This window comes from Sander lucioperca, chromosome 13 (assembly GCF_008315115.2).
Source record: "Sander lucioperca isolate FBNREF2018 chromosome 13, SLUC_FBN_1.2, whole genome shotgun sequence".
NCBI lineage: Eukaryota > Metazoa > Chordata > Actinopteri > Perciformes > Percidae > Sander > Sander lucioperca.
In genome coordinates, this window is record NC_050185.1 from 26,264,440 (window position 1) to 26,281,801 (window position 17,362).

The 17,362-nt window shown below is 41.3% G+C and overlaps 3 protein-coding genes across 3 annotated transcripts; all 3 read left to right on the forward strand.

The window, feature by feature from the left end:
* The first annotated feature begins 8,038 nt into the window (after positions 1-8,038).
* Positions 8,039-10,266, forward strand: LOC116041496 (olfactory receptor 2K2-like). Its single transcript, XM_031287396.2, has 3 exons — positions 8,039-8,434; positions 9,092-9,318; positions 9,914-10,266. Exons 1-3 carry the CDS (start codon positions 8,058-8,060, stop codon positions 10,264-10,266), a joined length of 957 nt encoding a protein of 318 aa, XP_031143256.2. The 5' UTR covers positions 8,039-8,057.
* A 564-nt stretch (positions 10,267-10,830) lies between these two features.
* LOC116041495 (olfactory receptor 146-like) lies at positions 10,831-11,775 on the forward strand. The gene has a single exon (XM_031287395.1). The coding sequence runs from the start codon at positions 10,834-10,836 to the stop codon at positions 11,773-11,775; it is 942 nt and encodes a 313-aa protein (XP_031143255.1). The 5' UTR covers positions 10,831-10,833.
* Positions 11,776-13,351: 1,576 nt separating this feature from the next.
* On the forward strand, positions 13,352-14,290 carry LOC116041500 (olfactory receptor 52N2-like). The gene has a single exon (XM_031287399.1). It carries the CDS (start codon positions 13,355-13,357, stop codon positions 14,288-14,290), a length of 936 nt encoding a protein of 311 aa, XP_031143259.1. The 5' UTR covers positions 13,352-13,354.
* Positions 14,291-17,362: the final 3,072 nt, after the last annotated feature.

Below are 17,362 nucleotides of genomic sequence, written 5' to 3' on the forward strand. Positions count from 1 at the left end.
TCACAACATTTAAGAAGCTTTTAAAACTGCAAGCTTTATGTTCAAATCTGCAACCAACATTCTCTGGTTTGGATACAGGGTTACTGCAGTTTTAACCAAGTCAAATTTAAGTTCTTTTGAGAGCTTATTAAGACCATAATGAATGAAATTCAAGACCTATATAACGTCAGATGTCCAGAAACATCGTCTGAAAAAATTCCCTGATTTCCTCATTCGCATTATAGGACTGGTGTCTAGTCACCGTGTGGAGGACCTAGAGACCAGTAAAGTTTCAAGGGAGTCTCTATATCAGATCATGATATGTTATTATGTTCAAATGCCAAACAATGTCACGTGAGGAAGGGTCAGTGTTCACCTGAATTGTTAAGGAATTATGAATGTCCAAATTTTATCAAAATCTGGAAAGTTTTCTTGCTGCATGTGGACCAAAACATAGTATGTTGTTTGTATGTTTCATCATGCATTGACAGGGAAGGGAGAGCCTATAGCTCCCAGGAGCTTTCATTAGCGCCTGTAATCAGCGTTATCCTCTGAGCCTGACCTAGACCTCATTCATTGTAGTTGTAATATAGCGAATTATATTTGGACTAGATGAACTACAATACTACAGAATAAAAATTACAATGTTCTATTCTATTTTCGCTGCAGGAGCATTTCAATGTAGCCTGGCTCCGCCCTCCTACATACTTCCGCTCAATTTTAATTTCCCTTTAGTACTACATCTGGGTTTGCGGTATATTCTTGGGTTTTCTCCGGCCAAATCTTTACCGGTCCAATCAGCGAACAGAGGGAGTGGCTGAGAACGATGACGTCGAGGTCGTGCGCTAGTTTGAGTTGTAGTTCCGTAATGGCGGCAGAGAAAGATGCGAGCAAAGCCATTCGGTCCGTTGTGGCAACGCTGCCGAATATCCAGAAGTTAAAGCCCGAACAAGAACAATCTTTGCTGAGTTTTGTTGGTGGCCATGATGTTGTGGCCCTCCTCCCCACGGGGTTCGGGAACAGTTAGATTTTCCAGCTCGCTCCGTTAGTGTTGAAGGAGTTGGCTAAGGCTAACGCTAGTGATGCTAAGCCGACGTCACGACCAACCATTAGCGATTGGTTATGGCAGATCCAGAGTGGCTCTGGGCAGATCCAATAGTTTTAAACTTCAACAGAGTACCCGCCTTAAATCTGGATCTGGGTGTCATTCCCACACTGCCTCATAATCATGAAGTACCATTCAGGGAGGGGGAGAACACTACCCCTCAAAATCAGGCCCCCTTTCATATTGAGGAGAAGGACGTGCACTGACTATTTAGCCGGCAGAATGTAAGAAAAGCAGGTGGCACCGATGGGATCTCGCCTGCCACCCTGAAGCACTGTGCCAGTCAGCTCGCTCCAGTTTTTACAGACATTTTTAATCAGTCCATTGTCTTATGCAAGGTTCCGGTTTGTTTTAAGTCATCAACCATTATTCCAGTACCGAAGAAGAACAGTGCAGTGGGCCTGAATGACTACAGACTGGTGGCCCTTACATTAGTGGTTATGAAATGTCTTGAGCGGTTGGTTCTGTTTCATCTCAAACCCATCACAGCTCCCCATCTTGATCCACTGCAGTTTGCTTACATGGCAAACCGCTCAGTGGATGATGCAGTCAACTTAGGCCTGCACTATGCTCTGGACCACCTCGGCTCTCCTGGCTCCTATGTAAGGATGCTGTTTGTAGATTTCAGTGCCGCCTTTAACACCATCCTACCTGAGCGGCTACGGAGGAAGCTGTCACTGATGGGGGTGGAACCCTCTATCTGCCGCTGGATAATGGATTTTTTCAGCAATAGACAACAGCAGGTGCGGCTCGGCCAGCACATGTCTGATCTCTGGTACACCAACATTGGAGCACCTCAAGGGTGTGTGCTGTCACCATTTCTCTACTCATTGTACACCAATAATTGCACTTCCAACAGCAGTTCCATCAAGTTGATTAAATTTGCAGACGATACCACCTTGGTCGGCCTTATTAAGGACAATGACGAGGCTACTTATAGGCAGGAAGTGTCTCATTTGGTTGGGTGGTGTGACAATAACAATCTGGAGCTTAACCAACAAAGGACAGTGGAAATGGTGATAGACTTCCGCAGATCCCCCCTCCTCTCTCCCATCCCTAACCATCAAGAGTTCTGTTGTGAAGGAGGTGGAATCATTTAAATTCTTAGGCACTGTCATCACAAACAACCTGAAATGGGAGGAAAACAGTTCATCCATTATCAAGAGGGCTCACAGTGGAATGTTTTTCCTAAGGCAGTTAACTAAACTGAACGTCTCCAGCTCTGTTCGATCTAGGTTTTACAGAGCCACTGTGGAAAACCTTCTGTCAACATCCATTACTGTATGGTTTGCCTCAGCATCGGCCAGGGCGAAGAACAGACTGCAGGGCATTGTGCAGAGAGGCTGACTGGACAGAGGCAGCTGTCGATCAGTGATCTGTATGAGGCCACAGTCAGGAAGAGGGCAGCTAAAATTGCTGCTGATCACTCCCATCCAGCAAGTGACATTTTTAGGCTGCTTCCCTCAGGAAGAAGGTACAGGGCGATGAGGACAAGGACCTCACGCCACCTCAATAGCTTTTTTCCAAGAGCTATTTCCCTTCTGAATAGCTGATCCCTGTCACTATTTTATCTTTGGACTATTTTATTATTAATTGTTTTAAGCATATGCTTATGCATTCTGCTTCTGTTACTGATTGCCATGTCAAATTCCTGTGTATCTGCTGATGCATTTGGCGAATAAAGTGATTCTGATTCTGATTCAAGGAAGTTAACACTTGTCAATGGAGAGTGGCCAGAATCTCTGTACAAATGAAATGTACCAGAGTCTGGTAGGACCAGGCTAGTGTACCAGAGTCTGGTAGGACCAGGCTAATGGACCAGAGTCTGGTAGGACCAGGCTAGTGTAACAGAGTCTGGTAGGACCAGGCCAGTGTACCAGAGTCTGGTAGGACCAGGCTAATGGACCAGAGTCTGGTAGGACCAGGCTAGTGTACCAGAGTCTGGTAGGACCAGGCTAATGGACCAGAGTCTGGTAGGACCAGGCTAATGTACCAAAAGTCTGGTAGGACCAGGCTAGTGTACCAGAGTCTGGTCGGACCAGGCTAATGGACCAGAGTCTGGTAGGACCAGGCTAATGTACCAGAGTCTGGTCGGACCAGGCTAGTGTACCAGAGTCTGGTAGGACCAGGCTAATGGACCAGAGTCTGGTAGGACCAGGCTAATGTACCAGAGTCTGGTCGGACCAGGCTAGTGTACCAGAGTCTGGTAGGACCAGGCTAATGGACCAGAGTCTGGTAGGACCAGGCTAAATGACCAGAGTCTGGTAGGACCAGGCTAGTGTACCAGAGTCTGGTAGGACCAGGCTAGTGTACCAGAGTCTGGCAGGACCAGGCTAATTTCAATGAGCATTAGAGGTAGCGTTACATGGACGTAGGGAAATTAAAACCTGTTTAAAATGATTTAAGACCTAAAACACAGTACTTCAGCGAATTTAAGACTTTTTAAGGCCAACATTTTTATTTTGAAATTTTAGACTTTTTTAGACTTTTTAAGACCCCGCGGAAACCCTGTAGATATGAGGATGGAAAATGCTCCTGTGGGTCGTATTAGAGGGGAGGAACAAACGACTCATATCGTCGTCTGGCTTGGGGGACTTGTTGCATCTAGTAGTTAGGAAGATCAGTGTGAGTCATTTTCAGTCAATTCCCTGCAAATCCATCACAGTCTGGTTTGGCTCAGCACCAAACACGACAACAATAAGGCTGCAACAGACATTCAGCACTGCACAAAATACACTGGTGCCCAGGGCCAATTCACCAACCAGGATAAGATAGGCAAATGCCCTCAGGCCCCCCAACGCCTCAGCTCCACTACATGTAAACTGCTTTATTTAATGCAATTGCAAAACAAAGTACAAAATTAGCATTACCTGCATTATTTCATAAGACCTTTATACTTTTTGTTTATATTTTATGCTCACATGGTACATTTTCTTAAGTTATATTAAATCAAACTGCCACAAACTAACTATGGTAAATATGGAGCCTCGTGCTGGTTGGTTTCTTGGTCTCTGAGCAAAAATTTAAGCTGCCATGTGTAGTCTGTTGTGTTCACTGTACTCGATGTGAACTTTTGATCTGGGGACCTTACACAGGACTTAGGCTTGTGCGCCTTTCTAGCCAAGAAATGGTCTTGAAAAAACATCATAACGTGTCAAACTCAAGGCCCGCGGGCAAAATCTGGCCTCAAATGTTTATCTGTGCCGCATATCAATTTAGGTTCACAATAAATATTGGCCCGCCTAGTTGTGCGCTAAACCAAAAAGACGGGGAACTGTTGGCAAACTGCAATTACACACAGAGGTATGTTGGCTAAGCCATGGTAAAGTGTTGCTCAGATTGTCTGAGATGTGTTGTTGAGGATGAAAAGTGGTAATGTGACCTGACAGCCAGTGGCAAATGCACGCACAACTGCTTTCCCCTAAGAGAGATGCGCAACACTAAAAGCAGAATTTGGCAGATTTACCGACTTTGAGACTCAGGAGCCACAGTTTGCATATTCAGGCCTGTGAAGCAGGTTGTTGTGAGTTGGCTGTGTGCTAGCCTACTTTTAAAAATGTAGGCTAATCAGAATGAATTGTTTTGCTTAACGTGCTTAATTCTATGATGGGAATGGTTTTGCTGACCTCTTTTGGGCTTTATGTGGACCAAACTGTAAGTGAGAAGAATATATGAGAATATATTTTACTTTTTCCAAATAAAAGCATGTTAATAAACTATATATGTCTGGCCCTTGATGTGATTCTAATTTTCCAGTGTGGCCCTTAGTGAAATTGAGTTTGACCCCCCTACCTTAGTCCCATCCCCCTTGTAGGCAGTATAGAGCCCTCTACAACTAAAACAACCCAACACTTAAACAGCTTCTTTCCTTGTGTCAGTATACTTAACCAATATATGTGATCATAATTCTGATTGTCCAAGAGCAGGACTGGCGATACACTATAAACCAGTCTAACGTGGGATATGTAGTGGTAATAAGGTAACTGCCTGACTCCCGGTGCACTCTTGAACATCATTGAGTTTTGCGTTGTGAAACTTTGTTGTGAACAGTATGCCAAAACAGTTGTAAAAACTATAAACTGTTGCATGTTGGGAGCTCAGGGGACTACACTGCCCCCTAATGGTCCAACAGTTTCATCATTCATGTGTTCCAGTTGCCACAGCAGCTCGTAATGAGCGTTAATGTTTCTGAAACAAATGCGATTGTTAATGAGTCCACTGTGAGCGGCTTCCTAACAAAACACTTATCAACAGTTTCTGATGGTAATTAGTCCTCTGGGAGCAAAGAGAGAGGCCCAGTAGTAGATGTTTATCAGAGCTCAGAGGATAACGCTGATTACAGGCGCTAATGAAAGCTCCTGGGATCTATAGGCTCTCCCTTCCCTGTCAATGCATGATGAAACATACAAACAACATACTATGTTTTGGTCCACATGCAGCAAGAAAACTTTCCAGATTTTGATAAAATTTAGACATTCATAATTCCTTAACAATTCAGGTGGACACTGACCCTTCCTCACGTGACATTGTTTGGCATTTGAACATAATAACATATCATGATCTGATATAGAGACTCCCTTGAAACTTTACTGAGCACACACAACTTTTTGGCTTTAATCACTTCATGACCTTTTGTCAAACAAACAACATAGTTTGGCCCTTTCTATACAGGTACTTTTGGTTTGAGACGTTTCTTGGTCATGATAATATTTTAGACAATAGTGTGCTTCTAGCTTTATGGCAACAGTTTGGGGAAGACTCTCCTGACAATAACAACACCCCCATAAACAAAGAACTGGTCTGGATTTCCCAGTTTGGTGTGGAAGAACCATGACCTCAACCCCATCCAACACCTTTAGTATGACAGACTGCGAGCCATGCCAGCCAAGTTATCAAATATTTTGGAAAACCTTTCCCCAGAACACACACTTCTACAGATTCAGAGAAAGTGGGGATAATAGGATGGAAAGAGGAAGCAGAGAGAAAAGTGTGAAGGTAAAGAGAGAAGGCCGATCTGCAGGCTGGAGTCTCTCCAGAGAGAGAGAGCGGCTCCCTGTGCGTAGTCCCTTGAATGCCTCACTGCAGCTTTTAATTCTATTAACCTGCTGGTCACTTAGACACCTGGGAGCTCCGAGGCCTCCAGGACACTCATTACAGCCTAATAATGATAACACAGGTAAACCACACAAGTTTCAATCCGGACACACAAACTGAGGCAGAGATGATCATGAACGTACATGAAGAGAATGGAGAGTCAGGAGGAAAGGAAGAGAAACAAGTTCTGTTCCTCGTAAGCTGTCACAAAAACATGTTCACTAGCTGCAGCTACACACTATGTAGTATACTGAGAGGGGACTCCTAAACTGCAGAACGGCATGCTGGGTACAGTTTGCTCTCTTTGTAGCAAACTCAAACTTTCCAAGCATCAGCGATGTAACTTTCAGAATGAACTCTTTGGTTCCAGGGAATAGCCTGTACCCAAATAGCTACCTGTAAGTAAATGATGCGTAGATTCGAGCATTGGTTGAGCAGGTGGATTTCTCAGGACCCAAGGAAGCACAGTGTTGAGTGTGAAGTTGTTTGGATGAGCAATACCGGAGGCCGAAGCAATCAGCCCGTTCCGAACAGGAACGTTTTCAACGGGCAGTGCACAAGTGAGAATAAATTCACGACAAACTACATTTGTAGCATCTTTTCTAATGCCAAAATTCTTTTATCTAGCAAGGTAAGGATGTTAAGGTCGTGGTTCTGATGGACTTGTGGTGATCCTCTACCATAAAACTGTTGTAGCTAAATACTAAAGGCTGACCTAAAAATACTGTTATCATGATAATATAACAGGAAAACTTCAGTTCATTTGTGTGCAAAATATGTTTTAGGTGGCACCCTAAATGGTCTACAGGTTAAGGGGCCGACCATGAACCACAAAGTCCTCGGCCCTCATTTCCTGGCATCGCTTTCTGTAAACAAATCTATGAAGGCAGCTCAACAAGTAGCTTTAGGAAGAGTGACCTCAGGTCAATACTATAAAGATAGTCACACCAACCCTTATATTCACTCAGGTGGTAAAATTCAGATTTATGTATGGTTAGCAATGTGTTTGAAATAACTCCTAGGAAGTAATCATTTTAAAATCACAGCCAAACGTTCAGTCTTATTGCCACCTTCTGACATGAGCTGCAGAGGAAGTGAAGGGTGTGTTTATGTTTCTGATGGACACGTAGAACCCAAAGGAAAATTATTAAAAGCAAACACACTGTCCTCAACGAGTCAGAGCCTCATCAGCGCTCTGACGAGAAGACAGGAGAGTGGAACAGGAAGCTTTAGGCTTTCCACAAGAACCTTCATAGTGTTGTGATCAATAGACATTACCTTTATTTCTTTTGTTTTAATGTTTGATGAAATCTTTATCGCTCTGAGATGTCTGTTCATTAAGTGTCAGTTGTGTGTTCTACTGCAGGTAATACTGTGTGATTTATTTAATTTATTTAAGAATTACCTCAACAATGCACTATATATGATCATACTGCATTCTGTCTCTACTATTATATAGATATGGACTATGGCCTGTCTGATTTCTCAGAACTCTATGCACTTTATTGCTAATGCACTTTAATACTGGACTAACATGATCATACTGCATTCTGTGTTTTATGTCTTTTTTAAGCACTGCTATAAAGAAAAAGAACTTTTAATGTTTGCACCACTGGTTAGATGTTAAACTGCATTTCATTGTACTGGTTGTCCTTACCTGTGCAATGACAATGAAGTTTAATCTAATCTAATCTAATCTAATAACAAAGAAAGACAAATGTCAGAGGCCAAGACCTCTTTTGTTTATTTTACAACCTTTTACTGTAACGTGTTGTTATACTGAAAGTCTAAAATTATTATCACTATCTCTGATATGTGAAAAGTTACCTGTTGGGAGGGTTTTGATAAACTTGTCTTTTACAGAACTGCACTGTTTTGGATGGAGAACGTAACAATGGTAACTCCTCTCACACAGCCTATCGTGTTCGAGCTGGAGGGCTTCTATGTACCACCGGGCTATGGCGTCTTCTTCTTCTTCTTGGCTCTGCTTAACTACATGGTCATGCTGTTGGGGAATTGCGTGGTGCTGTGCGTCATTGTCATTGACAAGAACCTGCACAGACCCATGTTCGTAATGGTTTGTAACCTGGTAGTTTGTGATCTGTTGGGGGCCACAGCGGTGCTGCCTCGCCTCATGATACACTTCTTGACGGGCCAGAAGAAAATCGCCTACATCCCAGCCATCGCCCAGGCCTTCTCTGTGCACACGTACGGCGTCGCAGCGCAGACTATTCTGGGTGTGATGGCCTATGACAGGTAATAAAAATCATCTGCATATCCAGAGAGTTAATCACAGATTCAAGTCTTTTTCTGTCATGCTCAGATGGTACAGACTGACTCAGATGACTTATCTAAAAAAAATCTTCTAGTTCTCATTTTACAGATTTCTGCTGTTAACTGTTATGTCAGGCTGATGTTCTTTGGTGCTGTTGTTTTCTTACTAGGGCTAAATATTTTTTTTATTAATGGGTAATAAAACCTTCTGCATGTCACCCCCTTGTTCTCCTACAAAGTTTCCAGTCTGTATCTTGGGGTAAGAAAGGTCTTAGTTTCTTAAAAAAAAGTTTCCTTTTAGACTCTTTTAAATACTTTCATTCATAAGTTGAATCTTTTGTCCTAAATACTGTCTTAATGTTTATTAACCTTTGCATAAAATTCACAAAATAGTAGATTTGCCATGTAAAATCATCCTCCAGCAGCCTGGCCAACTTTTTGTGGACTTGACTGCAGCCATGAAGTGTAATTGGGTTTATGTGTTTGTATGTGAGCAAAGCCTAAAAAAGAGCAACATCAGGATATTCTAGTGCATACAGAATCAGATGCAAACATATTGAAGATCTTGTAAACATATATCTTTAACTGGAATAAAGCTAAGGATGGTTTTACATCTGTAACAGTGCTCTCCCTCTGCAGGTATATTGCTGTGTGTGAACCACTCAGGTATCACACCATCATGACATCAGCTCGGCTGCACTCCTGCTGCGCCCTGGCCTGGTTGGTTGCTCTGCTGTTTATTGGTGTGCTCTTCGCCTGGCACGTGGATACCCCGCTGTGTGGCAATATCATCCAACACATCTACTGCAGCAACCGTGGTATCCTAGGCCTGGCCTGCAGTCCCACCCCTATAAACAACATTTATGGTTAGTGCATTTGTTTATAATTAAGTACATTGCCAGGATAAGCCTGACAAGCCAAACATTTGCTGGATGTGTGGATTGCCAGGCTTATCCTGGCAATGTGCTTTGCTTCTCCCTTACTACTATCTCTGTGTCAAAATCCCTTCACAATGGGAAACAAGAACAACCTCCAAGTTAAAACGCTAAAAATGAAATCAAGTTTTGACGAAAATTTGAATTATGCAAGAAGGCAGGCCTGCTTAGTTCTTTCGGTGAATAATTGTAAAGATTTACAAAAAGTATGTTTACGACATTTACTATTTAACTGGGACGTTTTTATCAAAACAAGTCCCTAACAGAGACTATTTTGCAGAGCCACCGTCAACACAATTGTGATTGGTTTAAAGAAATGCAAGGTCTGGGAATGTGAGACTAAAATAAAGCAACATACATACAACATGTTGTTGAATATTGTCCCTTATCCATAGCCCTTATCAGCAGGGGTTCAGCATATTCAGCACTGAAGGCCAAAATGTGACAGATTTTTATGCTAGACTGAGGTGGAATGTTTAAATGTTACCTAATGATGGTTTAAATGATCCTCCTTATGTTTCTCTAGGTCTCTCCATGTCCTGGTTTGTGAGTACAAGCATCTTCCTCGTCATTGCTTTTTCCTACTTCAGAATCCTGCATGCTTCTGTAAAACGAGGCAGAGCTGACAGCACCATCCGAAGTAAGGCCTTTCAGACGTGCGCATCGCACCTTGTTGTGTATGTGCTCTACGAAATAGCTTCAGTGGTCCTAATTGTGAGTCAAAGGTTCCCTTCCATCTCGCAAAATATCAAGAAGTTCTTCAGCATCCTTTTCATCATCATCCCACCAGTCATTAACCCCATTATCTATGGATTGGTCAGTAAAGAATTACGTGCAAGCATCATCAAGCATTTAACCTATGTCCAAGTCAGAAAATGAGATGGGGTTAACTTCTTTAGGTCATTGTATTCCTGATAATTAATATGCTGTTTACATGACCTGTATCTAATTTGGAATATTGTAAAATTCGGAATAATAGTGGAATATTAGTGTGGATGTAAACATACTCAATGTGTCACAGAAGATCTTATGAATAGTAAACAATAATTAGTAAGTAAGTAGGATACAGAACTTGTAAGGAGCTTGTTGACATTTGCATAGTGAGTTTTAAATGTTGCATCACCCTTTGTCTTAGATAATGATTATTAATTAGCCCCTCAGTGAATTTGTGTCTATAAACGTTATTACAGAGATCCTGATAGGTGCTGGTGGATAGTATCAGCAGAGAGGGGGCAGGTGAGGATGAAAGATTGAGAAACAAGAAACACTTGAAGGCTGTATTACTAATCTGCAAGCGACTATTTCTTCACAATATGTATAACTCATTTTATATTTTTGGTCAATGTCAAAGAGAATAATTACTTCTGTAGATTTTATTGTTCTCTGATATTGAGATTACAAGGAAATTACCTGTGGCTTTGATATCGTTTTGTTGTTTTCAGGTTAATGGAAAACTACACCTACAACAGCTACACACTCCAGCTGGAGGGGTTAATTGTTTCAAAAGAGTCTACATACCCTGTCTTTCTCTTTTTCTTTTTCTCCTACCTGTTTATAATTGTAGCAAATGTAGGTATTGCTGTTCTGGTTTTCATTGACAAAAATCTTCACCAGCCCATGTATGTCCTTTTTTGCAACCTAACTTTTAATGATGTACTTGGAAATTCTATCATGGTGCCCCGTTTGCTTTTAGACATGTTGCGTCCTCCCTCTGAGCGCATCATCAGTTATAATGAATGTTTGGTCCAAGCTTTTACAATACACATGTTTGGCACCACTTCCCACACAGTGCTCATGATTATGGCCTTTGACAGATATGTGGCCATCTGCAATCCCCTGCGCTATGCTGCCATAATGACCAACAAAATGGTGATCAAGCTGACAGTTTGTGCCTGGGGAGTGGCCTTTGTGTTGGTTGGGATTCTGCTCGGTCTGACCATACGGCTGAACCGATGCAGGACTCTGATCCAAAGTCCTTTCTGTGACAATGCCTCACTGTTTAAACTCTCCTGCGAGGATGTGTCTATTAATAATGTCTATGGCCTCGCTTTCACTGTAGTTCTGTTCACAAGTTCTATCGGCTGCATGGTTCTCACCTATACTAAGATTACAGTAGTGTGTCTCACCAGTAATAACAAGTCTTTGAACAGTAAAGCCTTGAAGACCTGCAGCACCCATCTGGTTGTATATCTGATTATGGCATTTAGTGGAATGTCTAACATTGTTCTGCATCGCTTCCCTCAGTACACAGACTACAGGAAAATTAGTAGCATTATGTTTCATATCATCCCTGGCAGCCTCAACCCCATTATTTATGGTTTGCAGTCCAAAGAGATACAAAGATTCCTGTCCAATTTGAAGTTCAAGAAAGTATTGCCATCATTGTAATGAGAATTTAAGATTGTTTTTTTTGTAAATTCATCACTGCAACATATAATGTGGACTAAGTGTGCTCCACTGTACCCCTTTACAAAGACAGAGTGCATGATCACCTTTTAAATTAAAGTTCAGTAATAAGGGCTGATCCCTGACAACTGTGGTATTTGGAAAATTGAGATGTATAGACCATGTACAATCTGTGCAATAAACACCAATGGTGTAATTTCTGGAAAAACACAATAGTTTGATCTTTATAACCATAAATTGTGGCAAGAAAATGCAAAACCACCTGTGTTCTCTTAATTATGTGGCAATAGTATTTTAAACTAAACTCCAAAGCCCAGAATCGTTACCTTGGTTAGGGCTAACCTTAACCCTGATTATATTTATACAAGGCCTATAGCACAATGACCTGAATTATTTCTGGAAAAATACAATAGTTTTATCTTGATAACCATATATTAATAAAATGCTAAACCACCTGTGTTCTCTTAATTATGTGGCAATAGTATTTTAAAATAAACTCATAGCTGGAGGGAAAGATGGGACGCCAGGAGAAAATTAGGAATCTTACGTAATGATAAACAAAATGTCATGTTGCTTTATCTTTTTTGTGAATCCGATATCATTTTGAATCCTACACATATCAGAGCTACTTTATGTTTACAGAAACAAAACATAAATTAACAGTTATAATACATTACATTAAAGGTTATCTATGGAAGATTACTGTAAACATGTATTTCATTAAAACGAAAAAAATGTCATGACTTCTCCAGGCCTAAATTGTTTTATTTTGAAATTCCAGATTTGAATAATTCCATAATTTTGCCAGGTTTTCCATGATTATGGGAACATAATTATATTTCGTCCTTCAAATAAATAGAGGTAACAAAGGTCAGCCCTGATCGGACTTATTAGAGCATTAGCGTCAGAAAATGACTTAACCACAGAAACAATATTTGGGTCATTTACATGGACATTATAACTTGTTGACAGTTGCAATGGTCAGCATAACAATTTCTAAATGTTGCATCACACATTACCTGACGTAATGGCAAATGATTCCCCTGCAGATTAAATCATGTCTATAAAACATTGCAAAAGAGTTCCGGTGGATATTATCAGCAATGAGCAGGAGACATAAGAAACAATCTTGGAACAAGAGACAGTCAGAGTAAGAATTACCGATCTACATGTTTTCTCACAATTATCCTACTTTATTTTTTATACTGTTACTACTTTCATAATTTACTGACACACCCCATTAAAGAGAGAGTTGCACACTAGTATTGTGACTTGACATCTTGATAGCTTAATTGCCAGGACAATACTTGTAACATTTACAACTTTAATTTTTTTTAAACGGTTACTACTTTCATGATGAACGTCCAACCAAACAAAAAAAAAACAAACAAAAAAATATATGAACTATCCATATTGGCATATAGTCAGTCTTACTGATATCTGGGAAAGGCAGCATGTTTCTGTTGTGATCGTTTGCACACTAGTATTGTGATCTCTTGATACCTAAATTGCCAGGACATTACTTGTGACATTTAAAGCATTGTTTTGTAGTTTCAGGTTGATGGAAAACTACACCTACAACAGCTACACACTCCAGCTGGAGGGGTTTATTGTTTCAAAAGAGTCTACGTACCCTGTCTTTCTCTTTTTCTCCTACCTGTTTATAATTGTAGCAAATGTAGGTATTGTTGTTCTGGTTTTCATTGACAAAAATCTTCACCAGCCCATGTATGTCCTTTTTTGTAACCTAACTTTTAATGATGTACTTGGAAATTCTATCATGGTGCCCCGTTTGCTTTTAGACATGTTGCGTCCTCCCTCTGAGCGCATCATCACTTATAATGAATGTGTAGTCCAAGTTTTTACAACACACATGTTTGGTACCACTAGTCTTACAGTGCTCATGATTATGGCCTTTGACAGATATGTGGCCATCTGCAATCCCCTGCGCTATGCTGCTATAATGACCAACAAAATGGTGATCAAGCTGACAGTTTCTGCCTGGGGAGTGGCCTTAGTAATGGTTGGGATTCTGCTCGGCCTGACCATACGGCTGAACCGATGCAGGACTCTGATCCAAAGTCCTTACTGTGACAATGCCTCACTGTTTAAACTCTCCTGCGAGGATGTGTCTATTAATAATGCCTATGGCCTCGCTTTCACTGTAGTTCTGTTCACAAGTTCTATCGGCTGCATGGTTCTCACCTATACTAAGATTGCAGTAGTCTGTGGGACCAGTAATAACAAGTCTTTGAACAGTAAAGCCTTGAAGACCTGCAGCACCCATCTGGTTGTATATCTGATTATGGCATTTAGTGGAATGTCTAACATTGTTCTGCATCGCTTCCCTCAGTACACAGACTACAGGAAACTCAGTAGCATTTTGTTTCATATCGTCCCTGGCAGCCTCAACCCCATTATTTATGGTTTGCAGTCCAAAGAGATACGAAGATTCCTGTCCAATTTGAAGTTCAAGAAAGTATTGCCATCATTGTAAAGAGAATTTAAGAGGTTTTCTTGTAAATTAATCAGTGTAATAGATAATGTGGACTAAGTGTGCTCTATTACTATTTGGAAAATTGAGATGCAAGGACCATGTACAATCTGTGCAATAAACACCAATGGTGTAATTTCTGGAAAAACACAATCGTTTTACTATTATAACCATATATTGTGGCAAGAAAATGCAAAACCACCTGTGTTCTCTTAATTATGTGGCAATAGTATTTTAAAATAAACTCATAGCTGCAGGGAAAGATGGGACGCCAGGAGAAAATTAGGAATCGTACGTAATGATAAACAAAACATCATGTTACTTTATCTTTTTTGTGAATCCGATATCATTTTGAATCCTACACATAACAGAGCTACTTTATGTTTACAGAAACAAAAAAAAAACAATTATGAGATATATTACATTACATTAAAGATTATCTGTGGAAGATTACTGTAAAAATGTATTTCATTAAAACACAAAAAAATTCCATGACTTCATTAAAATGACTTCTCCAGGCCTAAATTGTTTTATTTTGAAATTCCATGACTTTTCCAAAACTTTCAAAGATTTTAATAATTCCATAACTTTGCCAGGTTTTCCATGATTATGGGAACATAATTATATTTCGTCCTTCAAATAAATATAAAAATACATAAACAAAATGGTTCGTCATTCATTTTTACTCTTCCAAAACCAGGCATGGTTTAGCCAAAGCTATATATTTTAGCACACAATTTTAGTGATATTTCATCCACTAACTGCTGTGATACAAAGCAGACACTAGACAGAAACATGGTCCATGCAAGTACGCGAACACAAATGACAAAGACAAATGCTCAGCTGGCACGAGTGCTCGATCCTGGCGACCACACTCAACGTGGGCTCCTATGCACCAGTGGAGGTAACAAAGGTCAGCCCTGAACGGACTTATCAGAGCATTTCTCGGACTACAGTAGTAAACAAACATGCTGTCTGTGGTGGAACGTGTACTTCTATACTTTCTGCACAGACGGAAGATAAAAGGGAACAAATGATGGGATTTGTGTCTTAATGAAGAATTAAGGAAGTGTCATGCATACATGTTCAGAATCAGCTTTATTGGCCAGGTTTGCATAAACAAACAAGGAATTCAACTCTGGTTAACCTTTGCAATATCAGTATTGTCTGAGATTTAACATTTAAATATAAATATAATGCAAGGCAGTTCAGTGCAATGGTAATATATTAATAACAATATTGTAATTGTAAGATTGAAATATACATGAGGTAGATGACAGTGTTGATTGACTTTGTTCAGTGTAAGGGTGGGGCGGCTATTTCTGAACGTTCAACAGAGTGACTGCTTGGGGAAAGAAGCTGCCTTTGTGTCGGCCGGTTTTGGCGAACAGTGCCCTGTATCGCCTACCAGAGGGAAGGAGGTTGAACAGTTTGTGACCAGGATGTAAGGGGTCTGCAGAGATTTTTGCTGCCCTTTTCCTGACCCTGGACCGGTACAGGTCCTGGATGGAGGGAAGGTCAGCTCCAATGATCCTCTCTGCAGCCCTAATTGTCCGTTGCAGTCTGGCCCTGTCCCGTTTGGTGGCTGACCCAAACCAGACAGTAATGGAGGTGCAGATGACAGACTGAATGATGGCTGAGTAGAAAGTGGTCAGCAGCTCCTTAACTTAACTTCCTTAGGTGTCGCAGGAAGTATAACCTCTGTTGGGCCTTTTTCTGGACAGAGTCAATGTGGGGAGACCATTTTAGGTCCTATGAAATGGTTGATCCCAGGAACCTAAAGGAATCCACAGTGGACACTGTGTCGGTCTGGATGGTGGTTGGGGGGACTTCTCCGAAAGTCCACTGTCATCTCCACAGTCTTCTTGGGGTTTAACTCCAGGTGGTTCTGACTGCACCACTAGACCAGCTGTTCCACCTCCTGTCTGTAAGCAGACTCATCACCATCCTGGATCAAACCAATAACGGTGGTGTCATCTGCAAACTTCAGGAGTTTTACAGACGGGTTCTTTGAGTGCAGTCATTAGTATAGAGGGAAATGAGCAGCGGGGGAGAGGACGAACCCCTGTGGGGCACCAGTGCTGATGGACTGGGTTTTGGATGAGATGATCCCCAGACTGACATGCTGCTGCCTGTCAATCAGAAAGCTGGTGATCCACTGACAGGTGGTGGCAGGCACTGAGAAATGGGTGAGCTTCTGATGTAGGAGTTCAGGGATGATGGTGTTGAACGCTGAGCTGAAGTCCACAAACAGGATCGGAGGTGGTGCAGGATTGCACTCCCATATTGACAGCATCATCTGCCGACCTGTTTGCACTGTAGGCAAACTGCAGGGAGTCCAGCAGGGGTCCTGTTATGTCCTTCAGGTGGCTCAACACCAGTCTTTCAAAGGATTTCATGACCACAGACGTCAGGGCGACAGGCCTGTAGTCATTTAATCCTATGACAAATAGTCAGTGCCTCCATATCAAGTACAGGATATGTGTTGTCACAGTGTCCAGGCAAAACAAATAATGACCAATATGACACAATTTCATACGATCAACCATAAAAACCTGGAGGACATTATACAACATCTAAAAACCTCCTCCTGCTACCTTGATATTCTACCAATGGGCGTTTTCAAAAATGTCTCGAATTGTTTGGCTTCAGATCTTCAACAGATTGTAAACACGTCTCTTCTCTCAGGTATCTTCCCACAGGCCCTGAAACCTGCAGTCATTAAGCCACTCTTAAAAAAGAACAATCTAGACACGTCACTGATTAGCAACTATAGGCCGATATTAAACCTTCCATTTTTAAGTAAAATCATTGAAAAAGCGTTTTTTCAACAACTAACAACTGAACCTTTTCTTGCCACTGAACAACAGTTTTGATGCCTTCCAGTCGGGTTTTCGACCACACCACAGCACTGAGACGGCTGTTGTTAAAGTCTTTAATGACCTCCATTTAAACACAGATAGGGGCAAAATTTCAGTCTTGGTATTACTTGATCTCAGTGCTGCATTTGACACGGTCGACCATGACATATTACTAGACCGATTGGAAAACTGGGTTGGCCTTTCTGGCTCAGTA